Below are 26,024 nucleotides of genomic sequence, written 5' to 3' on the forward strand. Positions count from 1 at the left end.
AGGATTCATTATTTTAAGATTGAGATTAATATTTCTGTTTATGGTCAAATGGGTGAGTGAGTGTAAGTGTGAACCACCAGGTGGTATTCGTGTAGTTAGTTGATGGGGTTTATCAGGGAGATAAGATGTTTTCTAGTGGTAGTTTTGAAGGTGATGAATGTGTCTGCAGTTCTAGAGTTCTCAGGTAGGGTGTTCCAGATTTTAGGGCCTTTGACATACATTGAATTTTTGTAAAGGTTTAGTCGGACATGGGGAATGTCGTAGAGATGTTTGTGTTTGGTGTTATACCTGTGGGTTCTGTCACAACTATCAAGAAAGCATTTTAGGTCAAGGTTGATATTGGAGTTTAAGGTCCTGTAGATGTAGATTGCACAGTAGTAAGTGTGGATGTACTGAACAGGGAGTAAGTTTAGATCTATGAAGAGTGGGGGGGGGGTGTGTTGCCAGGGATGGGATTTAGTGATTATTCTTACTGCAGCTTTTTGTTGGGTTATTATTGGCTTTAGGTGTGTTGCTGCAGTTGATCCCCAAGCACAAATAGCATAGGTGAGGTATGGATAAATAAGTGAGTAGTATAGTGTGAGAAGGGCATTTTGCGGCACGTAGTATCGTATCTTGGAGAGGATCCCAACTGTTTTGGATACTTTTTTGGTTATGTGTTGGATATGGGTGCTGAAATTCAGGTTGTTGTCAAGGTATAGGCCTAGGAATTTGCCCTCATTATGTCTAGTAATTAGAGTGTTGTCGATCTTAATGTTAATTTGTGCATCTCCTGCTCTGCTACCAAACATAATATAGTAGGTTTTGTCAGTGTTAAGCGTAAGTTTATTGGCTGTCATCCAAGTCGATATTTTGATCAGCTCCTCGTTAACAATGGTGTTGAGGGTGGCAAGATTAGGGTGAGAGATGACATAAGTCGTGTCGTCAGCAAAGAGAATGGGTTTCAGGTGTTTGGATACATTTGGAAGATCATTGATGTATATGAGGAAGAGCAGGGGACCAAGGACACTTCCCTGCGGAACTCCAGTATCAAGTGGCCGTGTTGTTGATGCTGTGTCTTTAATGGTAACATACTGATACCTATTAGTAAGGTAAGATTTGAAATAAGCAAGCGCATGGCCTCTTATACCGTAATGGTCAAGTTTGTGGAGTAGGATGTTGTGGTCTACTGTGTCAAAAGCTTTTCTTAGGTCAATAAAAATTCCTAGTGGATATTCCTTATTTTCCAGTGCTGTGTAAAGCAGATCTAGCATTTTTATGATTGCATCATTAGTGCTTTTATTTTTCCTAAATCCAAATTGGCAGGGGTTGAGTATGCTTTGTGCTGTTATAAATGAATATAGTCTCCTGTGCACGAGTTTCTCAAAGATTTTGGATAGCAATGGTAAGTTTGATATTGGCCTATAGTTGTTTAAGTCTGTAGGGTCACCACCTTTATGTATTGGTGTAACCCTTGCCATCTTGAGTAGTTTCGGGAAGGTGCTAGTTTCTAGTGACTTGTTAAATAGTAATGAAATAGCATGCGAAAGGATATGGGCCGCTCGCTTGTACAGTAATGGTGGGACATTAGACAGATTCCCTGAGTTGTTTTTAAGTGACTTTATAATCTCGGTGACTTCCGAGGGCTCAGTTGGTGCAAGATAGAAGGAATTAGGGAAATTCCCATCTAGGTAGTCCCCTGCATGGGCATTAGTATGTGGGATTTTGTTGGCGAGATTAGATCCTATGGTTGAGAAGAAGTCGTTTATCTTGTTAGCTGTGTCAGTGGGATGTAGTGGTGTTTCATTAGGTTTAGTTAGGACAATATTCTTGTTTTTTTTTCAGTTTGTGGGTCCCTAGAATCTGAGAGAGTGTTTTCCAGGTCTTTTTTATATCTCCTCTAGTGTCTGTGAATCTACTGGAGTAGTATAGTTGTTTGGCTTTCTTTATTACTTTTACTTTGGTGAGAACTGATGAATAGTGTTTAAGAATATCTTTGTGTATTGAGCCCTGTCTATATTGCTTTTCATATTGGTGTTTCTTGTCAATGGATTTCAGAATGGTGCTGGTTAGCCATGGGCAACCAAGCCGTTTGTTTGTGATCTGTTTCGTTTTTATAGGACAATGTTTGTTGTATAGTCTAAGTAATTTGTTAAGAAAAAAGTCATGAGATACACTTACTATTTGACAACTGTTTGGGGTTACCCCTTTATTGGTATAGTATGTTTGAAACTTATCAGAGTCTGTGTTAAAGGTATTTGATGCAGCTGGTAGTTTACTTACTAGTGTTGATGCAACAGATATGTAAAGCAATTTGCCACCTTAGATGTTTCGTGGCATACCTCATTATCGATAGTGAGTACTATGTTAGACCTATCTACTGGCTTATGGCTATACCCCAACTGTTTTAGTTGTTGCCAGAGCTTTCTGGGGTTATGCTTATACTCTTCAATTTTTGAGCAATAGTGCTTTGCCTTTGCTCCTTTTATAAGTCTCTGTACTCTGTTCCTCAACCTTTGGAATTCATTTAGTGCTGCAATATCCTGTCTGTTTGCTTTAAATCTTTTTAGCAGCTGGTCTCTGAATTTCATATTATCTAATATCTCAGTAGTCATCCAGGGTTCAGTTCTTTGTTTAATCCTAACCTCTTTAACTGGTGCAATATTATCAAGGATGGTAGTGAACATTGTTTTGAATTTTTTCCAGGCATCGTTTACGTCCGTGCAACTTGTTATCTCTGTCCAGTCACAATTGTGTAGCCTATTTACCAGTGTTTCTTTACTGTAGTTTCTAGTTGACCTCATTTTCATTGTCCTGTGTAGGCCTATCCTATCCCTAGTGATTTTCCTGGTGCAGTAAATGATGAAATGATCACTAAGACCTGTGGTAATGATGCCTGACTGGAGTTTACCTGGAGAGAGTTCCGGGGGTCAACGCCCCCGCGGCCCGGTCTGTGACCAGGCCTCCTGGTGGATCAGAGCCTGATCAACCAGGCTGTTGCTGCTGGCTGCACGCAAACCAACGTACGAGCCACAGCCCGGCTGGTCAGGAACCGACTTTAGGTGCTTGTCCAGTGCCAGCTTGAAGACTGCCAGGGGTCTGTTGGTAATCCCCCTTATGTATGCTGGGAGGCAGTTGAACAGTCTCGGGCCCCTGACACTTATTGTATGGTCTCTTAACGTGCTAGTGACACCCCTGCTTTTCATTGGGGGGATGTTGCATCGTCTGCCAAGTCTTTTGCTTTCGTAGTGAGTGATTTTCGTGTGCAAGTTCGGTACTAGTCCCTCTAGGATTTTCCAGGTGTATATAATCATGTATCTCTCCCGCCTGCATTTCAGGGAATACAGGTTTAGGAACCTCAAGCGCTCCCAGTAATTGAGGTGTTTTATCTCCGTTATGCGCGCCGTGAAGGTTCTCTGTACATTTTCTAGGTCAGCAATTTCACCTGCCTTGAAAGGTGCTGTTAGTGTGCAGCAATATTCCAGCCTAGATAGAACAAGTGACCTGAAGAGTGTCATCATGGGCTTGGCCTCCCTAGTTTTGAAGGTTCTCATTATCCATCCTGTCATTTTTCTAGCAGATGCGATTGATACAATGTTATGGTCCTTGAAGGTGAGATCCTCCGACATGATCACTCCCAGGTCTTTGACGTTGGTGTTTCGCTCTATTTTGTGGCCAGAATTTGTTTTGTACTCTGATGAAGATTTAATTTCCTCGTGTTTACCATATCTGAGTAATTGAAATTTCTCATCGTTGAACTTCATATTGTTTTCTGCAGCCCACTGAAAGATTCGGTTGATGTCCGCCTGGAGCCTTGCAGTGTCTGCAATGGAAGACACTGTCATGCAGATTCGGGTGTCATCTGCAAAGGAAGACACGGTGCTGTGGCTGACATCCTTGTCTATGTCGGATATGAGGATGAGAAACAAGATGGGAGCAAGTACTGTGCCTTGTGGAACAGAGCTTTTCACCGTAGCTGCCTCGGACTTTACTCTGTTGACGACTACTCTCTGTGTTCTGTTAGTGAGGAAATTATAGATCCATCGACCGACTTTTCCTGTTATCCCTTTAGCACGCATTTTGTGCACTATTACGCCATGGTCACACTTGTCGAAGGCTTTTGCAAAGTCTGTATATATTACATCTGCATTCTTTTTATCTTCTAGTGCATTTAGGACCTTGTTGTAGTGATCCAATAGTTGAGACAGACAGGAGCGACCTGTTCTAAATCCATGTTGCCCTGGGTTGTGTAACTGATGGGTTTCTAGATGGGTGGTGATCTTGCTTCTTAGGACCCTTTCAAAGATTTTTATGATATGGGATGTTAGTGCTATCGGTCTGTAGTTCTTTGCTGTTGCTTTACTGCCCCCTTTGTGGAGTGGGGCTAATGTTCTCAGAGCGGTTACAAAGTATGTGGTCAATTAGGGTGGCTGAGAACTGTGTGATCCGGGTTGGTGTATTAATTAGTTGAGTGTAGCTATTTAATCCTAGAATTTGCTTATACCTTTTGCATAGCCCGTTATTTTGCTGCTGAAAACAGATATTGAAGTCGCCCAGTATTATTGTCTCGCAATTGTTTTCAACTCCGGACAATACTCTGGAAAAGTCTTCTAAGAACTGGTCCTGGGTGGGAGGGAGATAACTAGTTCCTACTAAGATGGGTTTGGTGGTCTTGGGAAGCAGCACTTCAAACCATAGAATCTCCAGTTTATTGTTATTTAAATCAGGTCTTGGGTTGTAAGCTAAGTCATTTCTACTGTAGGCACATACTCCACCACCCTTTCTGTTCCTATCTAAGCGTTTTATATTGTAACCTTCTATTTTGACCTCGTCGTCAGTCACCATATCATCCAACCAAGATTCAGAGATGGTTATAACTCCCGCCCTAATTTTGTTAGCTAGAATCCTAATCTCTGCCAGTTTAGGAAGAAGTGATCTTGCATTGACATGAATAAAGTGAAGGCCTGTTTTCATAAAACAATCATAATCATCTATATATGGCAATGGGTCATTTGTATTAAAATTAGGTAAATCAATGTCATCACTGCTAAAGGGTAACTGTGCCAAAGTGCATTTGTTACACTCAAAATGAATTCTGGCACCGTTGCTATAATTGCACATACATCCATCATGCACCCACCCCTTACACATTTTACATAAGGTGCCTTTTCTGTTTTTCATGCGTACTTTAGTACAGTGTATGCACCTGTTTGTTAGTGTTTGAGATAATAATGGCTGTATTGTCTCACATTGACCTATGTATGCATTACATATGGAGTTAAGGTTATCATTCCTAGCTACTAGACCGTCATTATCACCGTCATTTATCTGTCTGTTTTGCCTCTGCACAATAGTTTGAGGTCCTGGATTAATTTGGATATCACCACTTAAGAGCGCTACAATAAGAGCTGTGTGCCACTGTTTTTGTTTGGGTATGCGGTGTTGCCATACCTTGCGGCGATAGTGATATTTACTTTTCTGGTAGGATGGCAACTGTTGGGCTTTTACTGTCTAGGGCGCTGTTACTCCATTCACCTTTTCCAGCCCCCATGACTGATTTCTTTCTTCATGGAATTGAAGAAGAAAGATAAATATAATTATGGCAGCCTGTACCCCCCTAATGCCTGCCATTTTCACTCTTCGCTCTTTTACTCATATACAATAATATTTATTTCTCTTTTCCAGTCCCTAGTACACTTAGTATCTGCTTTAGCAATCACCACTGAATTACTAGTAAAATTTCCTCTTCAAAATCCTCTTCACAGCTCACTTTTCCCTAAACTTCACAAACCCCTTACAGTTAACCCCTTATTACACACTCCCCTTCCCACCTCACTTCACAGTCTGGCTTCACCAATTAACTTCTAACTCCTTTCCATTCTGGTAGACCAGAAAGGTTTAATCAATGGTTTTATCCTTCCAAATCCCCCTCAATTCCATTTATCGGGGGTTGTGTCGTGTTGTTGTCTCCTGACCTGTTCTGCTGACTCAGCCATTTTTAAAACACTGAGGGGAGTAATGCCACCTACAACCTGACTTTCCTTGAGCTTATAGATATATTTGGCTTTTTCTGCTATGAAAAATGACAGAAAAATGACAGGATGGATAATGAGAACCTTCAAAACTAGGAAGGCCAAGCCCTTGATGACACTCTTCAGGTCACTTGTTCTATCTAGGCTGGAATATTGCTGCACACTAACAGCAGCTTTCAAGGCAGGTGAAATTGCTGACCTAGAAAATGTACAGAGAACCTTCACGGCGCGCATAACGAAGATAAAACACCTCAATTACTGGGAGCGCTTGAGGTTCCTAAACCTGTATTCCCTGGAACGCAGGCGGGAGAGATACATGATTATATACACCTGGAAAATCCTAGAGGGACTAGTACCGAACTTGCACACGAAAATCACTCACTACGAAAGCAAAAGACTTGGCAGACGATGCAACATCCCCCCAATGAAAAGCAGGGGTGTCACTAGCACGTTAAGAGACCATACAATAAGTGTCAGGGGCCCGAGACTGTTCAACTGCCTCCCAGCATACATAAGGGGGATTACCAAGAGACCCCTGGCAGTCTTCAAGCTGGCACTGGACAAGCACCTAAAGTCGGTTCCTGACCAGCCGGGCTGTGGCTCGTACGTTGGTTTGTGTGCAGCCAGCAGCAACAGCCTGGTTGATCAGGCTCTGATCCACTAGGAGGCCTGGTCACAGACCGGGCTGCGGGGGCATTGACCCCCGGAACTCTCTCTAGGTAAACTCCAGGTAAATGTACACTAGTCAGCTGAATATAGGTCAGCTACTAAAACATTAACCTTGACTATTTAACTATTCACTTCTTTCCCACGACTGGCACTGAGGGATAACCGTCCTATAACCTTGGAGTTTTGTACTGTTGATATCATTGCCCCCAAGTCTTGGTCTCAGATCAAGGCTTGTAGATTCAAAAGAAAATCTACCAGGAATAGGAAGTGTTTAACTGCATTAAGAAATACACAGGAAGATAAAGGTAAGTGCATGTTAATTTTAAGTAGAAGTTTGTAAGTTTTACCTGACATCTTGCTTGTCCATGTGACTGAATGAAAAGTTTATCAAACCAGACAAAGTTCAAGATATAAACACTTGCATAAAAGGTTCACTTGCTTGTATAGTATGTGGACACATACATTTAGAGGCATTCTGTTATTTTATACTATTGTGAAGATGCCTAGTAGATTGCTCTTAACAGTAAAGAAATATATGTACCACATTATTTAGTAGTGCATGAGAATCTTAGAACCTCATTTAGGTATACCTTTTTTGAAAGCTAAAGTTGCAATTTTTTCTTTAACAACAGCTAGTGAGCATCCACACTTTGGATTTCTGCTACAAAGAACACTCCACAGACTTCACTAGGATAACACAGTACAAGCTAATTATGCTGCATAGGCACTGAATACCAAGATGCTGCCTCTGCTGCATCAGAGTAGGATGGCTCATTATCAGGCTTAGAATAGTACATAGCAAAAAAATTCACTGATCTTCAGTAAACATCAGCTGTAACTTACCAGACAGTGGATGCACCAGGCTCTTATTTTAACACCATGAAGAGTGCCACTTCTGGATCTTCAGATGAAAGTTTTTATCCAGACTCTTATTCTGACACCGTGAAGAGTACTACTTCTGAATCTTCAGATAAAAGTTTTTATTCAGAACCTACGAAAGCCTGGGAAGCCAGAAAAGCGAAGAAAGCAAAGAAAGCCAAGAAAGCCAATGAGAAAACAAACCAGATAAGGCAAATTCCAGCTTTTCCTTTCAGTATAAGATGTTCAAAAATTTGCAAGCTTTCCAGTAAGTTATTCTTTTTTGTACCTTTAACTTACTAATTTTTCTTACCACACCAGCTATCTCCCAACAAGTAGGGTAACCCTAAAAGTGAAATATATTCACCATCATTCATTCAGTAGCTGTCTTGAGAAGACATCACATTTCAAATAACCCTTTGAACTTCAAAATCTCAACCCCTTCTTAAGAGTTCAGGCACTGTACTGCCCATCTCCAGGACTTGAATCTGGCTAACTGCTTTCAATGAATCCTTTCATAAATGTTACTTTGCTTACCCTCCAACATCATGTCAAGGCATAAAAACCACTTGTCTGCACTCAAGGCTAACATACACAAACCTGCTGGCTGCTCATGCCCTTAGAACTCAGAATCTTCTTTTCCCCTTCTCTCTACCCTATCTGGGATGATCCCTACTTTTCTTTTCTTCCACCTCAGATTTATACACCCTCTTGGTCACCTCATTATATTTCATCCTCTCTGCATGCCCAAACCACCTCAGTAATGCCTTTTCCGCCCTCTGAATTTTACCTTTGGTAACCCAATCTTGTGTTCTAATTTCTACACTTTGAAATCTCTGTATAATATTCACACCCTGCACTGCTCTCAAACATGACATCACTCCCTCTAGCTGAGTCCCTACTGCAGTGTTAAAAGCCCATACCTGACATCCATACACAAATGCTGGTATCACTATACTCTAGTATATTACCCTTTTTGTCTCCATTGAGAAGCTTTCCACAGAGGCATTGGTATTCTACCCACCTGTTGTTTCCCTTGTCCATTCTGTGGTTCACCTTGTCTTTCATGGATCCATCTGCTGAGTCCACTCTCTAATATCCAAATATATTAACTTGTATACTTCCTCCCTCCAATCTAATATATTCAATCTTACATTGCTCAGACATTGTGTTACTCTCATCATCTTGCAGTTTTATGTATTCACTTTTAATTACCTTTTACACACCCTTCAAATTCTTCCACCAGCCTTTGCAACTTCTCATTAGAATCTCCCAAAAGAATTGTCATTGGTAAAAAGCAACTACAACTCTTACTTTGTATTAGATTTCTTTCTTTCTTTCAACGCACCAGCCATATCCCACCAAGGCGGGGTGGCCCAAAAGGAAAAACAAAAGTTTCTCCTTTTAAGTTTAGTAACATATACAGGAGAAAGGGTTACTAGCCCCTTGCTCCCGGCATTTTAGTCGCCTCTTACAACATGCATGGCTTATGGAGGAAGAATTCTGTTCCACTTCCACATGGAGATAAGAGGAAATAGACAAGAACAAGAACTAGTAAGAAAATAGAAGAAAACCCAGAGGGGTGTGTATATATATGCTTGTACATGTATGTGTAGTGTGACCTAAGTGTAAGTAGAAGTAGCAAGACGTACCTGAAATCTTGCATGTTTATGAGACAGAAAAAAGGACACCAGCAATCCTACCATCACATAAAACAATTACAGGCTTTCGTTTTACACTCACTTGGCAGGACGGTAGTACCTCCCTGGGTGGTTGCTGTCTACCAACCTACTACCCAGATGTATTATATTTATTATTTAATCCCATACCAAATCCCCAACACCCTAGCATTCATTTCTTTTTCATCCCACCCCATCTATACATATATTAAACAACCATGATGATATCACATGTCCTTGTCTAAGGACTACTTTTACTGGAAATTTGTCCCCTTGTCTCCAACATACCTTGTCTTGAGCCTCACTCTTCACATAAAAAATCCTCACCACTTTATATACTGTACACTGCTACCTATTCCACACATTTGCAATATCTGCCACAATGCTTCCCTATCCACCTCATCATGTACCTTTTCTAAATACATAGATGCAGTAAAACAGTTCATTACCCTTATCTAAAAAAAAAAATTCACTTATATGTTTCAGTGTAATCACTTGATCACATCCCCTACCCTTCCTAAATCCTTGTTCCTCCACAATCCCACTTACTGTCTTATCATTAATTCTTGCAATAATAAGTCTGTCATACACTTTACCAAGTATACACACTGTCATACATTTTACCAAGATTACACTGTCATACACTTTACCAAGTATACTCAACAGGCTTTTTTTTTTTTAACAAACCGGCCATATCCCACCAAGGCAGGGTGGCCCAAAAAGAAAAGCAAAAGTTTCTCCTTTTAAATTTAGTAATCTATACAGGAGAAGGGGTTACTAGCCCCTTGCTCCCCACATTTTAGTTGCCTCTTACAACACACATGGCTTACGAAGGAAGAATTCTGTTTCACTTCCCCATGGAGATAAGAGGAAATAAGCAAGAATAAGAACTAGAAAGAAAATAGAAGAAAACCCAGAAGTGTGTGTATACATATGCTTGTACATGTATGTGTACAGTGACCTAAGTGTAAGTAGAAGTAGCAAGACGTACCTGAAATTTTGCATGTTCATGAGACAGAAAAAAGGACACCAGCAATCCTACCATCATGTAAAACAATTACAGGCTTTAGTTTTACACTCACTTGGCAGGACGGTAGTACCTCCCTGGGCTGTTGCTGTCTACCAACCTACTACCTAGGACTCAACAGGCTTATTCCACAATAATTCTATTGTCTCTTGTTCCCTTTTTCCCTTTACGTATAGAGGAAATATTCATGGTCTTAATAATACAGTATTTGTGCTTACCTGTTTTATGTAGATTCACATTAAGTAGGTGTCACATTACTGAATATTGGTGTGTAATGTAAAGATGCACTATGCAAAATGAACAATATATGTGAAACTTTTCTCATGTATTGTGAACCCCCAAAAGAATACTGGGCTCTTGACAAACAGAAAAATTTGCTAAGGAGAGCCCTTCACTGATTTGAGTAGGATGAAGAGTGACTTGGATCAGTGGCATTGCTAAGGTTGGTGTCACCCAGGGTGGCATCTTTGGTGTCATCTCCATGAAATCCAAGGGCAGGGGGATGGGGGGAATGGGGGGGAGTAAACTCCAGTTGCATCACTACTGCATGCCCAGTGACTAATGTTTAGCAATGAGAACGTTTAAGGGCCATAAACCAAACAGGAGAATACTTCTCAACTTTATTAATGATAAAGTAAATAATCGTAGTAATATTGAGGAAACATAAACTCAAATACCACTTTGAGTACAGCCAATAGATCCTACATTTATTCATCTTCAACAACGCAAAAAAAAAAAAAAAAAAAAATATTGCAATATCAGAGAAACACTAGTTCTGATTTGACCTTGAGTACAGGTAACATCTCAGTAAATTTGATCTTACATTTCCTTGCCTTCATTCCTGCAAAATCGTCTATCACATCATCAGATTCAGTGATTTTCCCTGTATAGGCCTATTTGTATTATGTAATCATATAAGACTCTATACATAGAAACAAAGGATTTTTCTGTTGCTGCAGCACTGTTTTGGGCATTAGTGTCACCTTTAGAGGCTCTATGATGTCAGCCCTAGTTGGCGTCATCTGGGGCGGCCCGCTCCCCTCCCCCCCTTATGACACCACTGACTTGGATGGCAGTTCTCTCACTTCTCACACTGAGTGTCTGTAGTTCAGTTTCCAACATGGGTGGGCATGTTGGGTATGTTTCTTTACACTTGTTGTCCCTGTTCACTTAGCAGTAAGTAGGTACCTGGGTGTTAGTAAACTGGTGTGGGTTGCATCCTGGGGAACAAGATTGAAGGACCCTAGTGGAAATAAGACAGTCCTCGGTGATGCACTAACTTTATTGGATTATCCAGGGTGGCTAACCCTCTGGATTAAAAGTCTAAACAAATCTTATCTATCTTATATTATCACTTGCTACAGGATTGCTAGGCTTGCTCTTTCAAAGCAGGTGAAATTACAGACCTGGAGAATGTACAGAGAACTTTCACAGCATGTATGAGTATGGTAAAGAACCTAAATTACTGGGAACGGTTGAAGTCCCTTGATTTGTACTCCCTGGAATGTAGGTGAGAAAGATACACGATACCAGAGAAGCTAGTCCCAAATTTCGACACAAAAATCACTCCCTACGAAAGCAAAAGACTGGACAAGGGCATCACAAGTACACTAAGAGACAACACAATAAGTGTCAGGGGCTCAAGACTGTTCAGCTGCTTCTCAGCATACATAAGGGGGATTAAAAATAGACCCCTGGCTGTCTTCAAGAAGGCACTAGACAGGCACCTAAAGTCAGTACCTGACCAGTCAGGCTGTGGTTCGTACATTGGTTTCCATGCAGCCAGCAGTAACAGCCTAGCTGATCAGGCTCTGATTCCACCAGGAGGCCTGGTCATAGACTGGGCCACCGTGGCATTGATCCCTGAAACTCTTTCCAGGATTACTCCAGGTATTGAATAATTTTAGTTATTTAAAATCATTTATCACCTTTCATATTTATTTCAGTAGTCAAATTTTCTTTTATTTTGACTAACAGTATTATAAGGTAACCTTGTGTACTCACCTAGTTGCACTAACCTAGTTGAGGTTGCAGGGGTCGAGTCCTAGCTCCTGGCCCTGCCTCTTCACTGGTCGCTACTCGTGTGTGCCTGTGTTTATGTACAATGATGTAAAAGGTACATATAAAAGTGAATTTTATAAAAGCATTTATTGTATTGTATTATTCTTACAATACCATTGTGTTAGCTTTTGATTTTTGTCACCTGCCTGAAAGCTACGTTCCAGTCACTCATACAGATTTTTAGCTAATATATACAGGTTAAAACTTGACATACCTTACATTTCAAGGCAAAAAGATTCTATAAACATTAAGTTAATATAGATTAGCACATTAAATGTGCCAGTATGGTGTACTAAAGTAGAGAACTGTGCAAGTTGTGCAGTGCTATGTACTACCATCTCCCTGTCATGCATTCTGTCTTGTTAGATGACTAAATAAAAGGTAGACATAATTACAACCTTAAATTAGAGAACACTGTAATGCAAATGGCAAATATTTCAATTTTTGATCAGCAAATTCCTACTGCATCAGTAGCTGAAATCATCCAAGACTGAAACAGATGGCTTGGTTATATTTAATGTTTAAAATTTAAGAAGACTTTTTTTGATAGAGCTTCTCATGAAAGCCTGATCTGGAAGTTATAAAACAGGAAGCATAAAAGAGAAACATTTATATACAATAGATGAAAAATTTTCTGTTTGAGAGGAAAATGCAAACAGTGATACCAGGCAAAAATTTGCTCTTGGGATGATGTCACTGGCAGCATGTTACAGTGATAGGTTATTACTCAACATTGTAAATGTTTACCTGGAGTTTACCTGGAGAGAGTTCCGGGGGTCAACACCCCCGCGGCCTGGTCTGTGACCAGGCCTCCTGGTGGATCAGAGCCTGATCAACCAGGCTGTTGCTGCTGGCTGCACGCAAACCAACGTACGAGCCACAGCCCGGCTGATCCGGAACTGACTTTAGGTGCTTGTCCAGTGCCAGCTTGAAGACTGCCAGGGGTCTGTTGGTAATCCCCCTTATGTGTGCTGGGAGGCAGTTGAACAGTCTCGGGCCCCTGACACTTATTGTATGGTCCCTTAACGTGCTAGTGACACCCCTGCTTTTCATTGGGGGGATGGAGCATCGTCTGCCAAGTCTTTTGCTTTCGTAGTGAGTGATTTTCATGTGCAAGTTCGGTACTAGTCCCTCTAGGATTTTCCAGGTGTATATAATCATGTATCTCTCCCTCCTACATTCCAGGGAATACAGGTTTAGGAACCTCAAGCGCTCCCAATAATTGAGGTGTTTTATCTCCGTTATGCGCGCCGTGAAAGTTCTCTGTACATTTTCTAGGTCGGCAATTTCACCTGCCTTGAAAGGTGCTGTTAGTGTGCAGCAATATTCCAGCCTAGATAGAACAAGTGACCTGAAGAGTGTCATCATGGGCTTGGCCTCCCTAGTTTTGAAGGTTCTCATTATCCATCCTGTCATTTTTCTAGCAGATGCGATTGATACAATGTTATGGTCCTTGAAGGTGAGATCCTTCGACATGATCACTCCCAGGTCTTTGACGTTGGTGTTTCGCTCTATTTTGTGGCCAGAATTTGTTTTGTACTCTGATGAAGATTTAATTTCCTCATGTTTACCATATCTGAGTAATTGAAATTTCTCATCGTTGAACTTCATATTGTTTTCTGCAGCCCACTGAAAGATTTGGTTGATGTCCGCCTGGAGCTTTGCAGTGTCTGCAATGGAAGACACTGTCATGCAGATTCGGGTGTCATCTGCAAAGGAAGACACGGTGCTGTGGCTGACATCCTTGTCTATGTCGGATATGAGGATGAGGAACAAGATGGGAGCGAGTACTGTGCCTTGTGGAACAGAGCTTTTCACCGTAGCTGCCTCGGACTTTACTCTGTTGACGACTACTCTCTGTGTTCTGTTAGTGAGGAAATTATAGATCCATCGACCGACTTTTCCTGTTATTCCTTTAGCACGCATTTTGTGCGCTATTACGCCATGGTCACACTTGTCGAAGGCTTTTGCAAAGTCTGTATATATTACATCTGCATTCTTTTTGTCTTCTAGTGCATTTAGGACCTTGTCGTAGTGATCCAATAGTTGAGACAGACAGGAGCGACCTGTTCTAAACCCATGTTGCCCTGGGTTGTGTAACTGATGGGTTTCTAGATGGGTGGTGATCTTGCTTCTTAGGACCCTTTCAAAGATTTTTATGATATGGGATGTTAGTGCTATTGGTCTGTAGTTCTTTGCTGTTGCTTTACTGCCCCCTTTGTGGAGTGGGGCTATGTCTGTTGTTTTTAGTAACTGTGGGACGACCCCCGTGTCCATGCTCCCTCTCCATAGGATGGAAAAGGCTCGTGATAGGGGCTTCTTGCAGTTCTTGATGAACACAGAGTTCCATGAGTCTGGCCCTGGGGCAGAGTGCATGGGCATGTCATTTATCGCCTGTTCGAAGTCATTTGGCGTCAGGATAACATCGGATAGGCATGTGTTAATCAAATTTTGTGGCTCTCTCATAAAAAATTCATTTTGATCTTCGACTCTCAGTCTGGTTAGCGGCTTGCTAAAAACTGAGTCATATTGGGACTTGAGTAGCTCACTCATTTCCTTGCTGTCATCTGTGTAGGACCCATCTTGTTTAAGTAGGGGCCCAATACTGGACGTTGTTCTCGATTTTGATTTGGCATAGGTGAAGAAATACTTTGGGTTTCTTTCGATTTCATTTATGGCTTTTAGTTCTTCCCGCGATTCTTGACTCCTAAAGGATTCTTTTAGCTTAAGTTCGATGCTTGCTATTTCTCTGACCAGTGTCTCCCTACGCATTTCAGATATATTGACCTCTTTTAGCCGCTCTGTTATTCTTTTCCGTCGCCTGTAAAGGGAGCGCCTGTCTCTTTCTGTTTTACATCTACTCCTCCTTTTTCTTAGAGGAATAAGCCTTGTGCATACATCGAGTGCCACCGAGTTAATCTGTTCTAGGCATACGTTGGGGTCTGTGTTGCTTAGTATATCTTCCCAGCTTATATCGGTTAGGACTTGGTTTACTTGGTCCCACTTTATGTTTTTGTTATTGAAGTTGAATTTGGTGAATGCTCCCTCGTGACTAATCTCATTATGTCGGTCTGGGGCTCCGCGCATACATGACTGAACCTCAATTATGTTGTAATCTGAGTATATTGTTTTTGATATGGTGACATTTCTTATCAGATCATCATTGTTAGTGAAGATGAGGTCTAGTGTATTCTCCAGTCTAGTAGGCTCTATTATTTGCTGGTTTAAATTGAATTTTGTGCAGAGATTTAAAAGCTCGCGCGAGTGTGAGTTTTCATCAGAGCTGCCTCCTGGTGTTATTACTGCAACAATATTATTTGCTATATTCCTCCATTTTAGGTGCCTTAAGTTGAAATCCCCCAGGAGCAAGATGTTGGGTGCAGGAGCTGGAAGGTTTTCCAGACAGTGGTCAATTTTTAACAGCTGTTCCTGGAATTGCTGGGATGTTGCATCCGGAGGCTTGTAGACTACTACAATGACTAGGTTTTGGTTCTCAACCTTTACTGCTAAAACTTCCACTACATCATTTGAGGCATTTAGCAGTTCTGTGCAAACAAGTGACTCTGCAATGTACAGGCCAACCCCCCCCCCCCTTTTGCCTGTTCACTCTGTCACATCTGTATAGGTTGTAACCTGGGATCCATATTTCGTTGTCCAAGTGATCCTTTATGTGGGTCTCAGTGAAAGCCGCGAACATTGCCTTTGCCTCTGCAAGCAGTCCACGGATGAAAGGTATTTTGTTGTTTGTTGCTGGCTTTAGACCCTGTATATTTGCAAAGAAGAATGTTATCGGACTGGTGGTATTGTTGGTACTGGGGGGGGATTTTTTTTCCGGCATTAGTATCTGTATCTGTTGGTTTGGAGTGGAGGCCATCGACTGTGGTTCCACTCCAGGAATGACTAGATTTGCTGTACGATTTCTGCCATTTCCTGCCAGTTTTTTTTCCTTCCTGGCACTAAAAAACCTCTCCCTCTTGAGTGGCTGTGGCTACCCAGGTTTTCCCATGGCCTGGATGTTTTGTATCTTTTTGTCCCCTTTAGATGGTATGCCTGGCAATTTAAGTTATAGCACAGTCTTTCCTGTACTGAGGAGGTACACAGTTCAGGGTGAAAAAGCTTACAGGAAGGGAGTTTGCATTTTCCTGTTGTCATATGGGCATGGCATTCTCTGATTCTCTTTCCAACTTACTTCCTCTAAATAGCCTGAGACCTGAATGTAGCATGCTTGTGTATGAAACTTGGCACAGATACACATAAATTATTAAGAAAGGGATCACAGTTAAGTTTTTGTGGATTCCCTCTCACATAGGCCTCCAGGAGCACGAGAAAGTTGACGAATTAACTAAACACGTGTTAAATATAAATAAAGTTTACAAAACATTTGTAAGAAAAAACTTATCAAATGAGCTTGAGGAAAATAGAACAATACAGATAGAAACTTTTGTTTTTCTTGTTTTTGGGTCACCCTACTTTGGTGGGATACAGTCGTTTTGTTGAAAGAAGAAGAAAGATAGAAACTAATAGATTCATCCTCCATCATAATGAAATGTGTAAAGTCAAACATATTTGTGAAGAAAGTGACAAGGTTTGTAGATTGCAAGATGTTATTGTTAGACTTAGGCTTGGCTATAAAGTATCTCTGGCAGTATGGTTTATATGGAGATTTCAGTGACATTAAATGTGTGCCATTGGTCTGCATTAGTAGCCAATAAAATGTTTTCTTATCAAGTCACAATTTGGCTTTTTGCCATCCTTCTCATCTCTGTTAGTTGTGGGGAAACAATACATTTGTGATTGTGTGTTGGTCACCCAGATTTGTTCATTTTTATATTTTATTTATCTTTGGGTTTTCTGTAGATGGAATTGTTCCAACCAAGGTATTTTGACTTATTCTTCATGCATCACTTATTCTTCATGCATTCTATATTACAAAGCCTCCTTACTCTTTTTTCAGTCCCTCGGGGGGTAATATGAGTCTGCCATATGTACATACATATAAAAAAAATTTTGACTTCAGTGTCTTTACTGTATTTACTAATTTTTCTCATATGTGATATTTTACTTATTTTTCCTGTTGTATTTTTACCACATGGACCATTTTTCATTAACCCTTTCACTGTCGACAGCCCTGATTCTAAACTCTTGCTCTGTGCTGAAAAATATTCGAAAAAAAAAAAATTTTTCTTACTAAAATTTTAAGAATATTCTTGTGAGTGTTTAAAAAAAAAATTGTGATCAGAACTTACCAAGATATAGAGGCGTGAAGTTGACAGAAAGTGAACCGCTTACGGCAACATCGATGACTGTCGCTCACTCGGTAATATTATTTTTACTTTTATTTTTTTATTTATTTTTTTTTTTAACAAGTCGGCCATCTCCCACTGAAGCAGGGTGACCCAAAAAAGAAAGAAAATCTCCAAAAACAAAATACTTTCATCATCATTCAACACTTTCACCTCACTCACACATAATCACTGTTTTTGCAGAGGTGCTCAGAACACAACAGCTTAGAAGCATATACGTATAAAGATAAACAACATATCCCTCCAAACTGCTAATATCCCGAACCCCTCCTTTAGAGTGCAGGCATTGTACTTCCCATTTCCAGGACTCGAGTCCAGCTATATAAAAATAACCGGTTTCCCTGAATCTCTTCACTAAATATTACCCTGCTCACACTCCAACAGATCGTCAGGTCCCAAATACCATTCGTCTCCATTCACTCCTATCTAACACGCTCACGCACGCTTGCTGGAAGTCCAAGCCCCTCGCCCACAAAACCTCCTTTACCCCCTCCCTCCAACCTTTTCGAGGACAACCCCTACCCTGCCTTCCTTCCCCTACAGATTTATATGCTCTCCATGTCATTCTGCTTTGATCCAATCTCTCTAAATGGCCAAACCACCTCAACAACCCCTCTTCAGTCCTGTGACTAATACTTTTATTAACTCCACACCTTCTCGTAATTTCCACACTCCGAATTTTCTGCATAATATTTACACCACACATTGCCCTTAGACAGGACATCTCCACTGTCTCCAACTGCCTCCTTGCTGCTGCATTCACAACCCAAGCTTCACACCCATATAAGAGTGTTGGTACTACTATACTTTCATAAATTCCCTTCTTTGCTTCCATAGATAACGTTTTTTGTCTCCACATATACCTCAATGCACCATTCACGTTTTTTCCCTCATCAATTCTATGATTAACCTCATCCTTCATTAATCCATCCGCCGACACGTCAACCCCCAAGTATCTGAAAACATTCACTTCTTCCATACTACTACTCCCCAATTTGATATCCAGTTTTTCTTTATCTAAATCATTTTATACCCTCATCACCTTACTCTTGTCTATGTAACTTTTGTGGTCTGTGAGACCAATATAATGTATATGCGTATATCCACTCGTATGAAACACAATAACCACACAAATATTATAATAATAATATACAGTGGACCCTCGGTTATCAGCTGTAATCCATTCCAGAAACTCAACCTAAAACCAAAATTGCCGAAAACCAAAATAGTACAATTAATCCATTCTAGACAAAAATCTTTAACAAAAAATAATTTTTTTAACAATTAAGTCAGTATTGCATACCTTTATTGAAGACTAATGCTGGCTTCAGGAATGCCTGCTACACTTCCTGCATGCCTGCTACACTTCCTGCATGCCTGCTACACTTTCTGCATGCCTGCTACACTTCCTGCATGTCTGCTGCATTTCCTGCATGTCTGCTACACTCCCAGCATGTCTGTTACACTCCATGCCTGCTACACTCTGCATGCATGTTAAACTCCCTGCATGTCTGCTACAGTCCCTGCATGCCTGTTACACTCCCTATATGCGTGTTACACTCCCTGCATGCATGCTACACTCCTTGCATGCCTGCTACACTTCCTGCATGCCTGCTACACTCCCTGCATACCTGTTACACTCCCTGCATGCCTGTTACACTCCCTGCATACCTGCTACACTCCCTGCATGCCTGCTACACTCTCTGCATGCCTGCTACACTCTCTGCATGCCTGCTACACACCTTGCATGCTTGCTACACTTCCTGCATGCCTCCTACACTCTCTGCATGCCTCCTACACTTCCTGCATGCCTGCTACACTCTCTGCATGCCTGCTACACTTTACACTTAACCCTTTCAGGGTTTCTGACGTACTAGTACGGCTTACGCACCAGGGTTATTGACGTACTAGAACGCCTAAATTCTAGCACCTTCAAATCTGGCGAGAGAAAGCTGGTAGGCCTACATATGAAAGAATGGGTCTATATGGTCAGTGTGCGCAGTATAAAAAAATCCTGCAGCGCACAGTGCGTAATGAGAAAAAAAAATTTTGACCGTGTTTTTGGATTAAAACAGCGACTTTGCACTGTATTTTCATATGGTATTTATGGTTGTATTCTAGTTTTCCTGGTCTCATTTTATAGAATGGAAGACATATTACAGAAATTGAGATGATTTTGATTGGTTTCGTAATGAAAAGTACCTTGAAATTGAGCTCAAAGTAGCAGAAATGTTCGATTTTTACCAAAGTTCAAAAGTAAACAAATTATGCTAGGCGTCCAATAAACGTCAACTAATGAGTCTAATATTCTTTCACAAGTGCTCTGATATTATTTATACCATTTCTACACTAATGCAGTAGTCTCCATAACAGTAAATCTTTTATTTTTTGTGAGAATAAAAATTCAGAGTGGAAAGCAAAAGAAATGTAAGAGGGGCCTGGGGACATGACTAACGAACAGAGAACTTGTTATTTTAGTGCCAGGAATGTCTGTCTTGTTTATCCTGGACCCTATTTGGAAATTGGCATCTTCTGAAATTTGTGTGAAATTGGCAAAATTGGCAATTTCTAACCACTTTATTGGACAGTTGAAATTGGTAAATGGGTGGTTTCTTGTACTCATTCAATAGAGAAAATGGAGTTCAAGCAAAATAAATATGATTTTTGTTGACTAGTACACAGGAATTGGCCGAAAATAGGGCTCAAAGTGGGCAAAATTGCCGATGCATAAACATCGTCGAGACCGCTAACCTTATGAGAGCATAATTCCGTAAGTTTTCCATCAAATTTCATACTTTTGGTGTCATTATGATCAGGAAAAGAATCTCTATCATTTCATAAGAAAAAAAAAATTTTCTGAAAAATTTTCGACCCTGAGAGCGAGTTTAGGAGAGGGCCTCTCGACCCTGAAAGGGTTAAATTCCATGATGTTTCTCACTTTCTTTGCCACAGGAACTTTACTAGGAACTTTCTTTGGAGCCATGGTTACTTACTTCACAGTTGCATTGCAAAAAAAAAAAAAATGGAAAACAAGCAAATGTTTGGATGTATGAGCAAAAGCTTTCTCACACACTGAAAGACACAGCCAAACTGATGCACAAGCGGCCCCAGCCAGCGGACGGATTCGTCCGAAGCGGCCAATCACCGAAATAACGGCTGATCACCAGGAGCCGAAAAACTAGCTGATCACCGAGTTGGCCGATAATAGGAACAGCTGATAACCGAGGGTCCACTGCAATAATATGTATCTTTATTTACTACAAGTGCATGTACAGTGGACCCTCAGTTAACGACGTCATCGAATAATGTAAAAATCGGATAACGACATGTTTTTGCGTCAAAATATTGGCTAGGTTAATGACGAAGAACTCGGTTAAAGTCATTCATCCCGAACGTGTCCTGAGTGGCCCGGCCACTCCATGTACAGCCAGTGTGCCATTGTTTACAAAGCCAGTGTGCCAATGTTCACAAAGCCAGTGTGCCATTGTTTACAAAGCCAGTGAGGACGATTCCACACATACATGCGATACATTTTGTATTATTCCATTGTTTTTAGTGCTTATAGCTGCTGAATAAGCCACCATGGGCCCAAAGAAAGCTTCTAGTGCCAGCCCTTTGGTAAAGAGGGTGAGAAACACTAGAATTCAAGAAAAAGTTGGTAGACAGATATGAAAGTGGTGGTAGTAGAGGGTGGTAGCGATGGTGGTACACCAGCCAGGGTACTTCCCCACATACCAGCCAGGGTACTTCCTCACATACCAGCCAGGGTACTTCCTCACATACCAGCCAGGGTACTTCCCCACATAACATCCAGTGTACTTCCCCACATACCAGCCAGGGTACCTCCCCACACATCAGCCAGGGTACCTCCCCACACACCAGCCAGGGTACCTCCCACACACCAGCCAGGGTACCTCCCCACACACCAGCCAGGGTACTTCCCCACATACCAGCCAGGGTACTTCCCCACATACCAGCCAGGGTACTTCCCCACATACCAGCCAGGGTACTTCCCCACATACCTGCCAGGGTACTTCCCCACACACCAGCCAGGGTACTTCCCCACATACCAGCCAGGGTACTTCCCCACACACCAGCCAGGGTACTTCCCCACATACCAGCCAGGGTACTTCCCCACATACCAGCCAGCGTACTTCCCCATATACCAGCCAGGGTACTTCCCCACATACCAGCCAGGGTACTTCCCCACACGTCAACCATTGTACTTCCCCACATACCAGCCAGGGTACTTCCCCACACATCAACCATGGTACTTCCCCACACACCAGCCAGGGTACTTCCCCACATACCACCCAGGGTACTTCCCCACATACCAGCTAGGGTACTTCCCCACATACCACCCAGGGTACTTCCCCACATACCAGCTAGGGTACTTCCCCACACACCATCCAGGGTACTTCCCCACATACTAGCCAGGGTACTTCCCCACACACATGATTTGATTCGAGTGGGACTTGCGCATGAGTGAATAGAATTACCAAAGCTTATTGCTTGGGAAACATTGAAAATTGGGTTGGGCTAATACAGTTCTGTTAGTGAGATGGTTTGTGAAGGACCTGCCTAGTTTAGGCCAACAGGCCTGCTGCAGTGTTCCTGCTTTCTTATTTGCAAACATTTGCGGATGAACATCACCCTGACACAGCTGCTGCAGGCCGTGCTGGCAACATCTACAATGACAAGGTTGTGTCCCATTTTAGGGAAATTTTAAAGAGAAGCCAGAAGCAGAGCTCTCTGGACAGATATTTAGTGCCACAGGTGTGCAGTGACTCTGAAACTGGTCCTAGTGGCATTAAAAAACAAAGAAGGGAAGTAACCCTGGAAAAGGACTTGGTACCTGAAGTCTTTATGGAAGGGGATTCCCCTTCCAAACAATAGCACACCTCCATCTTCTTCCCTCCTCCCGTCTCATCACTCGTTAACCCGTAAACAGTTCAAACGTATATATATATGTTCTTACCGCTAGTGCCCCAAACGCAAACATACGTGCTATACTGTGCTTGTAGATATAATGCATAAGAATACCTGTTGATTCACAGTGGCTCTCTCTGAGATAGAGACAAGCAGAGAGACAGAAAGAGACAAGCAGACAGATGAATAAGACAGAGACAGATAATCAGAGACACGAGCTCATCAAATGTCATCCCTTATCTTTGCACCCTCGCTGGCGCCCATCAAATATCATAGCTTATTTCCTCTTATCTCTGCACTATCTCATCTTATCTCTGCATCCTTGCTGGAACCCATCAAATGTCATCTCATATCTGTTATCACTGCCCTCCGGGATGCTTGTCACTGAACACTTGTCTTACACATTGCTTCAAGGGAATTTCTTCCTTCTTCCTTCCTCCTCCTCCTCCTCCTCCTCCTTCCCTCCCTCCCTCCCTCCCTCCCTCCCTCCCTCCCTCCCTCCCTCCCTCCCTCCCTTCCCTTTCCTTTCCTTTCCTTTCCTTTCCTTTCCTTTCCTTTCCTTCCTTCCTTCTTCCGTCGTCGTCCTTCTATACTCCCGTGTATCCAAAACTTTACTGGGACCTATAAATACTTTGTATATATTCCTAGACAATAGTAAATGACCAAGGCAGGTGTAAATGTCCACCTGTCAATGTGTTTGTGACAATTTGAGTACAATTTCAGTACCTAATATTAGTGTCAGAACAAAGATTGGTTATGAAATGACAAGAACTACAATAAATTGTAATTATGAGAACATAAAAATTAGTTAGGTAGTAGGTTGGTAGACAGCAACCACTCAGGGAGGTACTACCGTCCTGCCAAGTGAGTGTAAAACGAAAGCCTGTAATTGTTTTACATGATGGTAGGATTGCTGGTGTCTTTTGTCTGTCTCATAAATATGCAAGATTACAGGTATGTCTTGCTACTTCTACTTACACTTAGGTCACACTACACATACATGTACATGTTTATTTATACACACTCATCTGAGTTTTCTTTGATTTTATCTTAATAGTTCTTGGTCTTATTACTTTTCCTTTTATATCCATGGGGAAGTGGAATAAGAATCTTTCCTCCGTAAGCCATGTGTGTTATAAAAGTCAACTAAAATGCTGGGAACAATGGGTTAGTAACCCCTTTTCCTGTAAAGATTACTAAAAAGAATAAGAAGAAGAAAATTGTCAAAGTGGGAAGTCTGAATATGCGTGGATGTTGTGCAAATGATAAGAAAGAGATGATTGTGGATGTTATGAATGAGAAGAAGCTAGATGTCCTGGTTTTAAGTGAAACAAAGCTGAAGGGGGTGGGAGAGTTTCAATGGAGAGGAATAAATGGGATTAGGTCAGGGGTTTCAAATAGAGTTAGAGCTAAAGAAGGAGTAGCAATAATGTTGAAGGATAAGCTATGGCAGGAAAAGAGAGACTATAAATGTATTAATTCAATGATTATGTGGAGTAAAATAAAGGTTGGATGTGAAAAGTGGGTTATAGTAAGCGTGTATGCAACTGGAGAAGAGAGAAGTGTAGAGGAGAGAGAGAGATTTTGGGAAATGTTGAGTGAATGCGTGGGGAGTTTTGAATCAAGTGTGAGAGTAATGGTGGCTGGGGATTTCAATGCTAAAGTGGGTAAAAATGTTATGGAGGGAGTAGTAGGTAAATTTGGGGTGCCAGGGGTAATTGTAAATGGGGAGCCTTTAATTGAGCTATGTGTAGAAAGAGATTTGGTAATAAGTAATACATATTTTATGAAAAAGAGGATAAATAAATATACAAGGTATGATGAATCATGTAATGAAAGTAGTTTGTTAGATTATGTATTGGTGGATAAAAGGTTGATGGGTAGGCTCCAGGATGTACATGTTTATAGAGGGGCAACTGATATATTGGATCATTATTTAGTTGTAACTACAGTTAGAGTAAGAGGTAGATGGGACAAGAGGAAGGTGGCAACAACAAGTAAGAGGGAGGTGAAAGTGTATAAACTAAGGGAGGAGGAAGTTCGGGTGAGATATAAGCGACTATTGGCAGAAAGGTGGGCTAGTGCAAAGATGAGTAGTGGGGATTGAAGAGGGTTGGAATAGTTTTAAAAATGCAGTATTGGAATGTGGGGCAGAAGTTTGTGGTTATAGGAGGGTGGGGGCAGGAGGAAAGAGGAGTGATTGGTGGAATGATGAAGTAAAGGGTGTGATAAAAGAGAAAAAGGTAGCTTATGAGAGGTTTTTACAAAGCAGAAGTGTTATAAGAAGAGCAGAGTATATGGAGAGTAAAAGAAAGGTGAAGAGAGTGGTGAGAGAGTGCAAAAGGAGAGCAGATGATAGAGTGGGAGGGGCACTGTCAAGAAATTTTAATAAAAATAAGAAAAAATTTTGGAGTGAGTTAAACAAGTTAAGAAAGCCTAGGGAAAGTATGGATTTGTCAGTTAAAAACAGAGTAGGGGAGTTAGTAGATGGGGAGATGGAGGTATTAGGTAGATGGCGAGAATATTTTGAGGAACTTTTAAATGTTAATGAAGAAAGGGAGGCGGTAATTTCATGCACTGGTCAGGGAGGTATACCATCTTTTAGGAGTGAAGAAGAGCAGAATGTAAGTGTGGGGGAGGTATGTGAGGCATTACGTAGAATGAAAGGGGGTAAAGCAGCTGGAGCTGATGGGATCATGACAGAAATGTTAAAAGCAAGGGGGGATATAGTGTTGGAGTGGTTGGTGCTTTTGTTTAATAAATGTATGAAAGAAGGGAAGGTACTTAGGGATTGGCAGAGAGCATGTATAGTCCCTTTATATAAAGGGAAAGGGGACAAAAGAGATTGTAAAAATTATAGACGAATAAGTTTACTGAGTATACCAGGAAAAGTGTACGGTAGGGTTATAATTGAAAGAATTAGAGGTAAGACAGAGTGTAGGATTGTGGATGAGCAAGGAGGTTTCAGAGTGGGTAGGGAATGTGTAGATCAAGTGTTTACATTGAAGCATATATGTGAACAGTATTTAGATAAAGGTAGGGAAGCTTTTATTGCATTTTGTGGATTTAGAAAAGGCATATGATAGAGTGGATAGAGGAACAATGTGGCAGATGTTGCAAGTATATGGAATAGGTGGTAAGTTACTAAATGCTGTAAAGAGTTTTTATGAGGATAGTGAGGCTGAGGTTAGGGTGTGTAGAAGAGAGGGAGACTACTTCCCAGTAAAAGTAAGTCTTAGACAGGGATGTGTAATGTCACCATGGTTGTTTAATATATTTATAGATGGGGTTGTAAAAGAAGTAAATGCTAGGGTGTTCAGGAGAGGGGTGGGATTAAATTATGGGGAATCAAATTCAAAATGGGAATTGACACAGATACTTTTTGCTGATGATACTGTGCTTATGGGAGATTCTAAAGAAAAATTGCAAAGGTTAGTGGATGAGTTTGAGAATGTGTGTAAAGGTAGAAAAGTTGAAAGTGAACATA

At 41.3% G+C, this 26,024-nt stretch overlaps 1 protein-coding gene across 1 annotated transcript in view; it reads left to right on the forward strand.

The window, feature by feature from the left end:
* LOC128685693 (pre-mRNA-splicing factor CWC22 homolog) overlaps positions 1-26,024 on the forward strand; it is a 50,064-nt gene that overhangs the window by 6,842 nt on the left and 17,198 nt on the right. The window contains exon 2 of the mRNA XM_070085975.1: positions 7,313-7,806. Within this exon, the coding sequence (XP_069942076.1) occupies positions 7,560-7,806 (247 nt within the window). The 5' untranslated portion in view covers positions 7,313-7,559. The remainder of the gene's footprint in view (positions 1-7,312; positions 7,807-26,024) is intronic.

This window comes from Cherax quadricarinatus, chromosome 1 (assembly GCF_038502225.1).
Source record: "Cherax quadricarinatus isolate ZL_2023a chromosome 1, ASM3850222v1, whole genome shotgun sequence".
NCBI classification, from domain to species: domain Eukaryota; kingdom Metazoa; phylum Arthropoda; class Malacostraca; order Decapoda; family Parastacidae; genus Cherax; species Cherax quadricarinatus.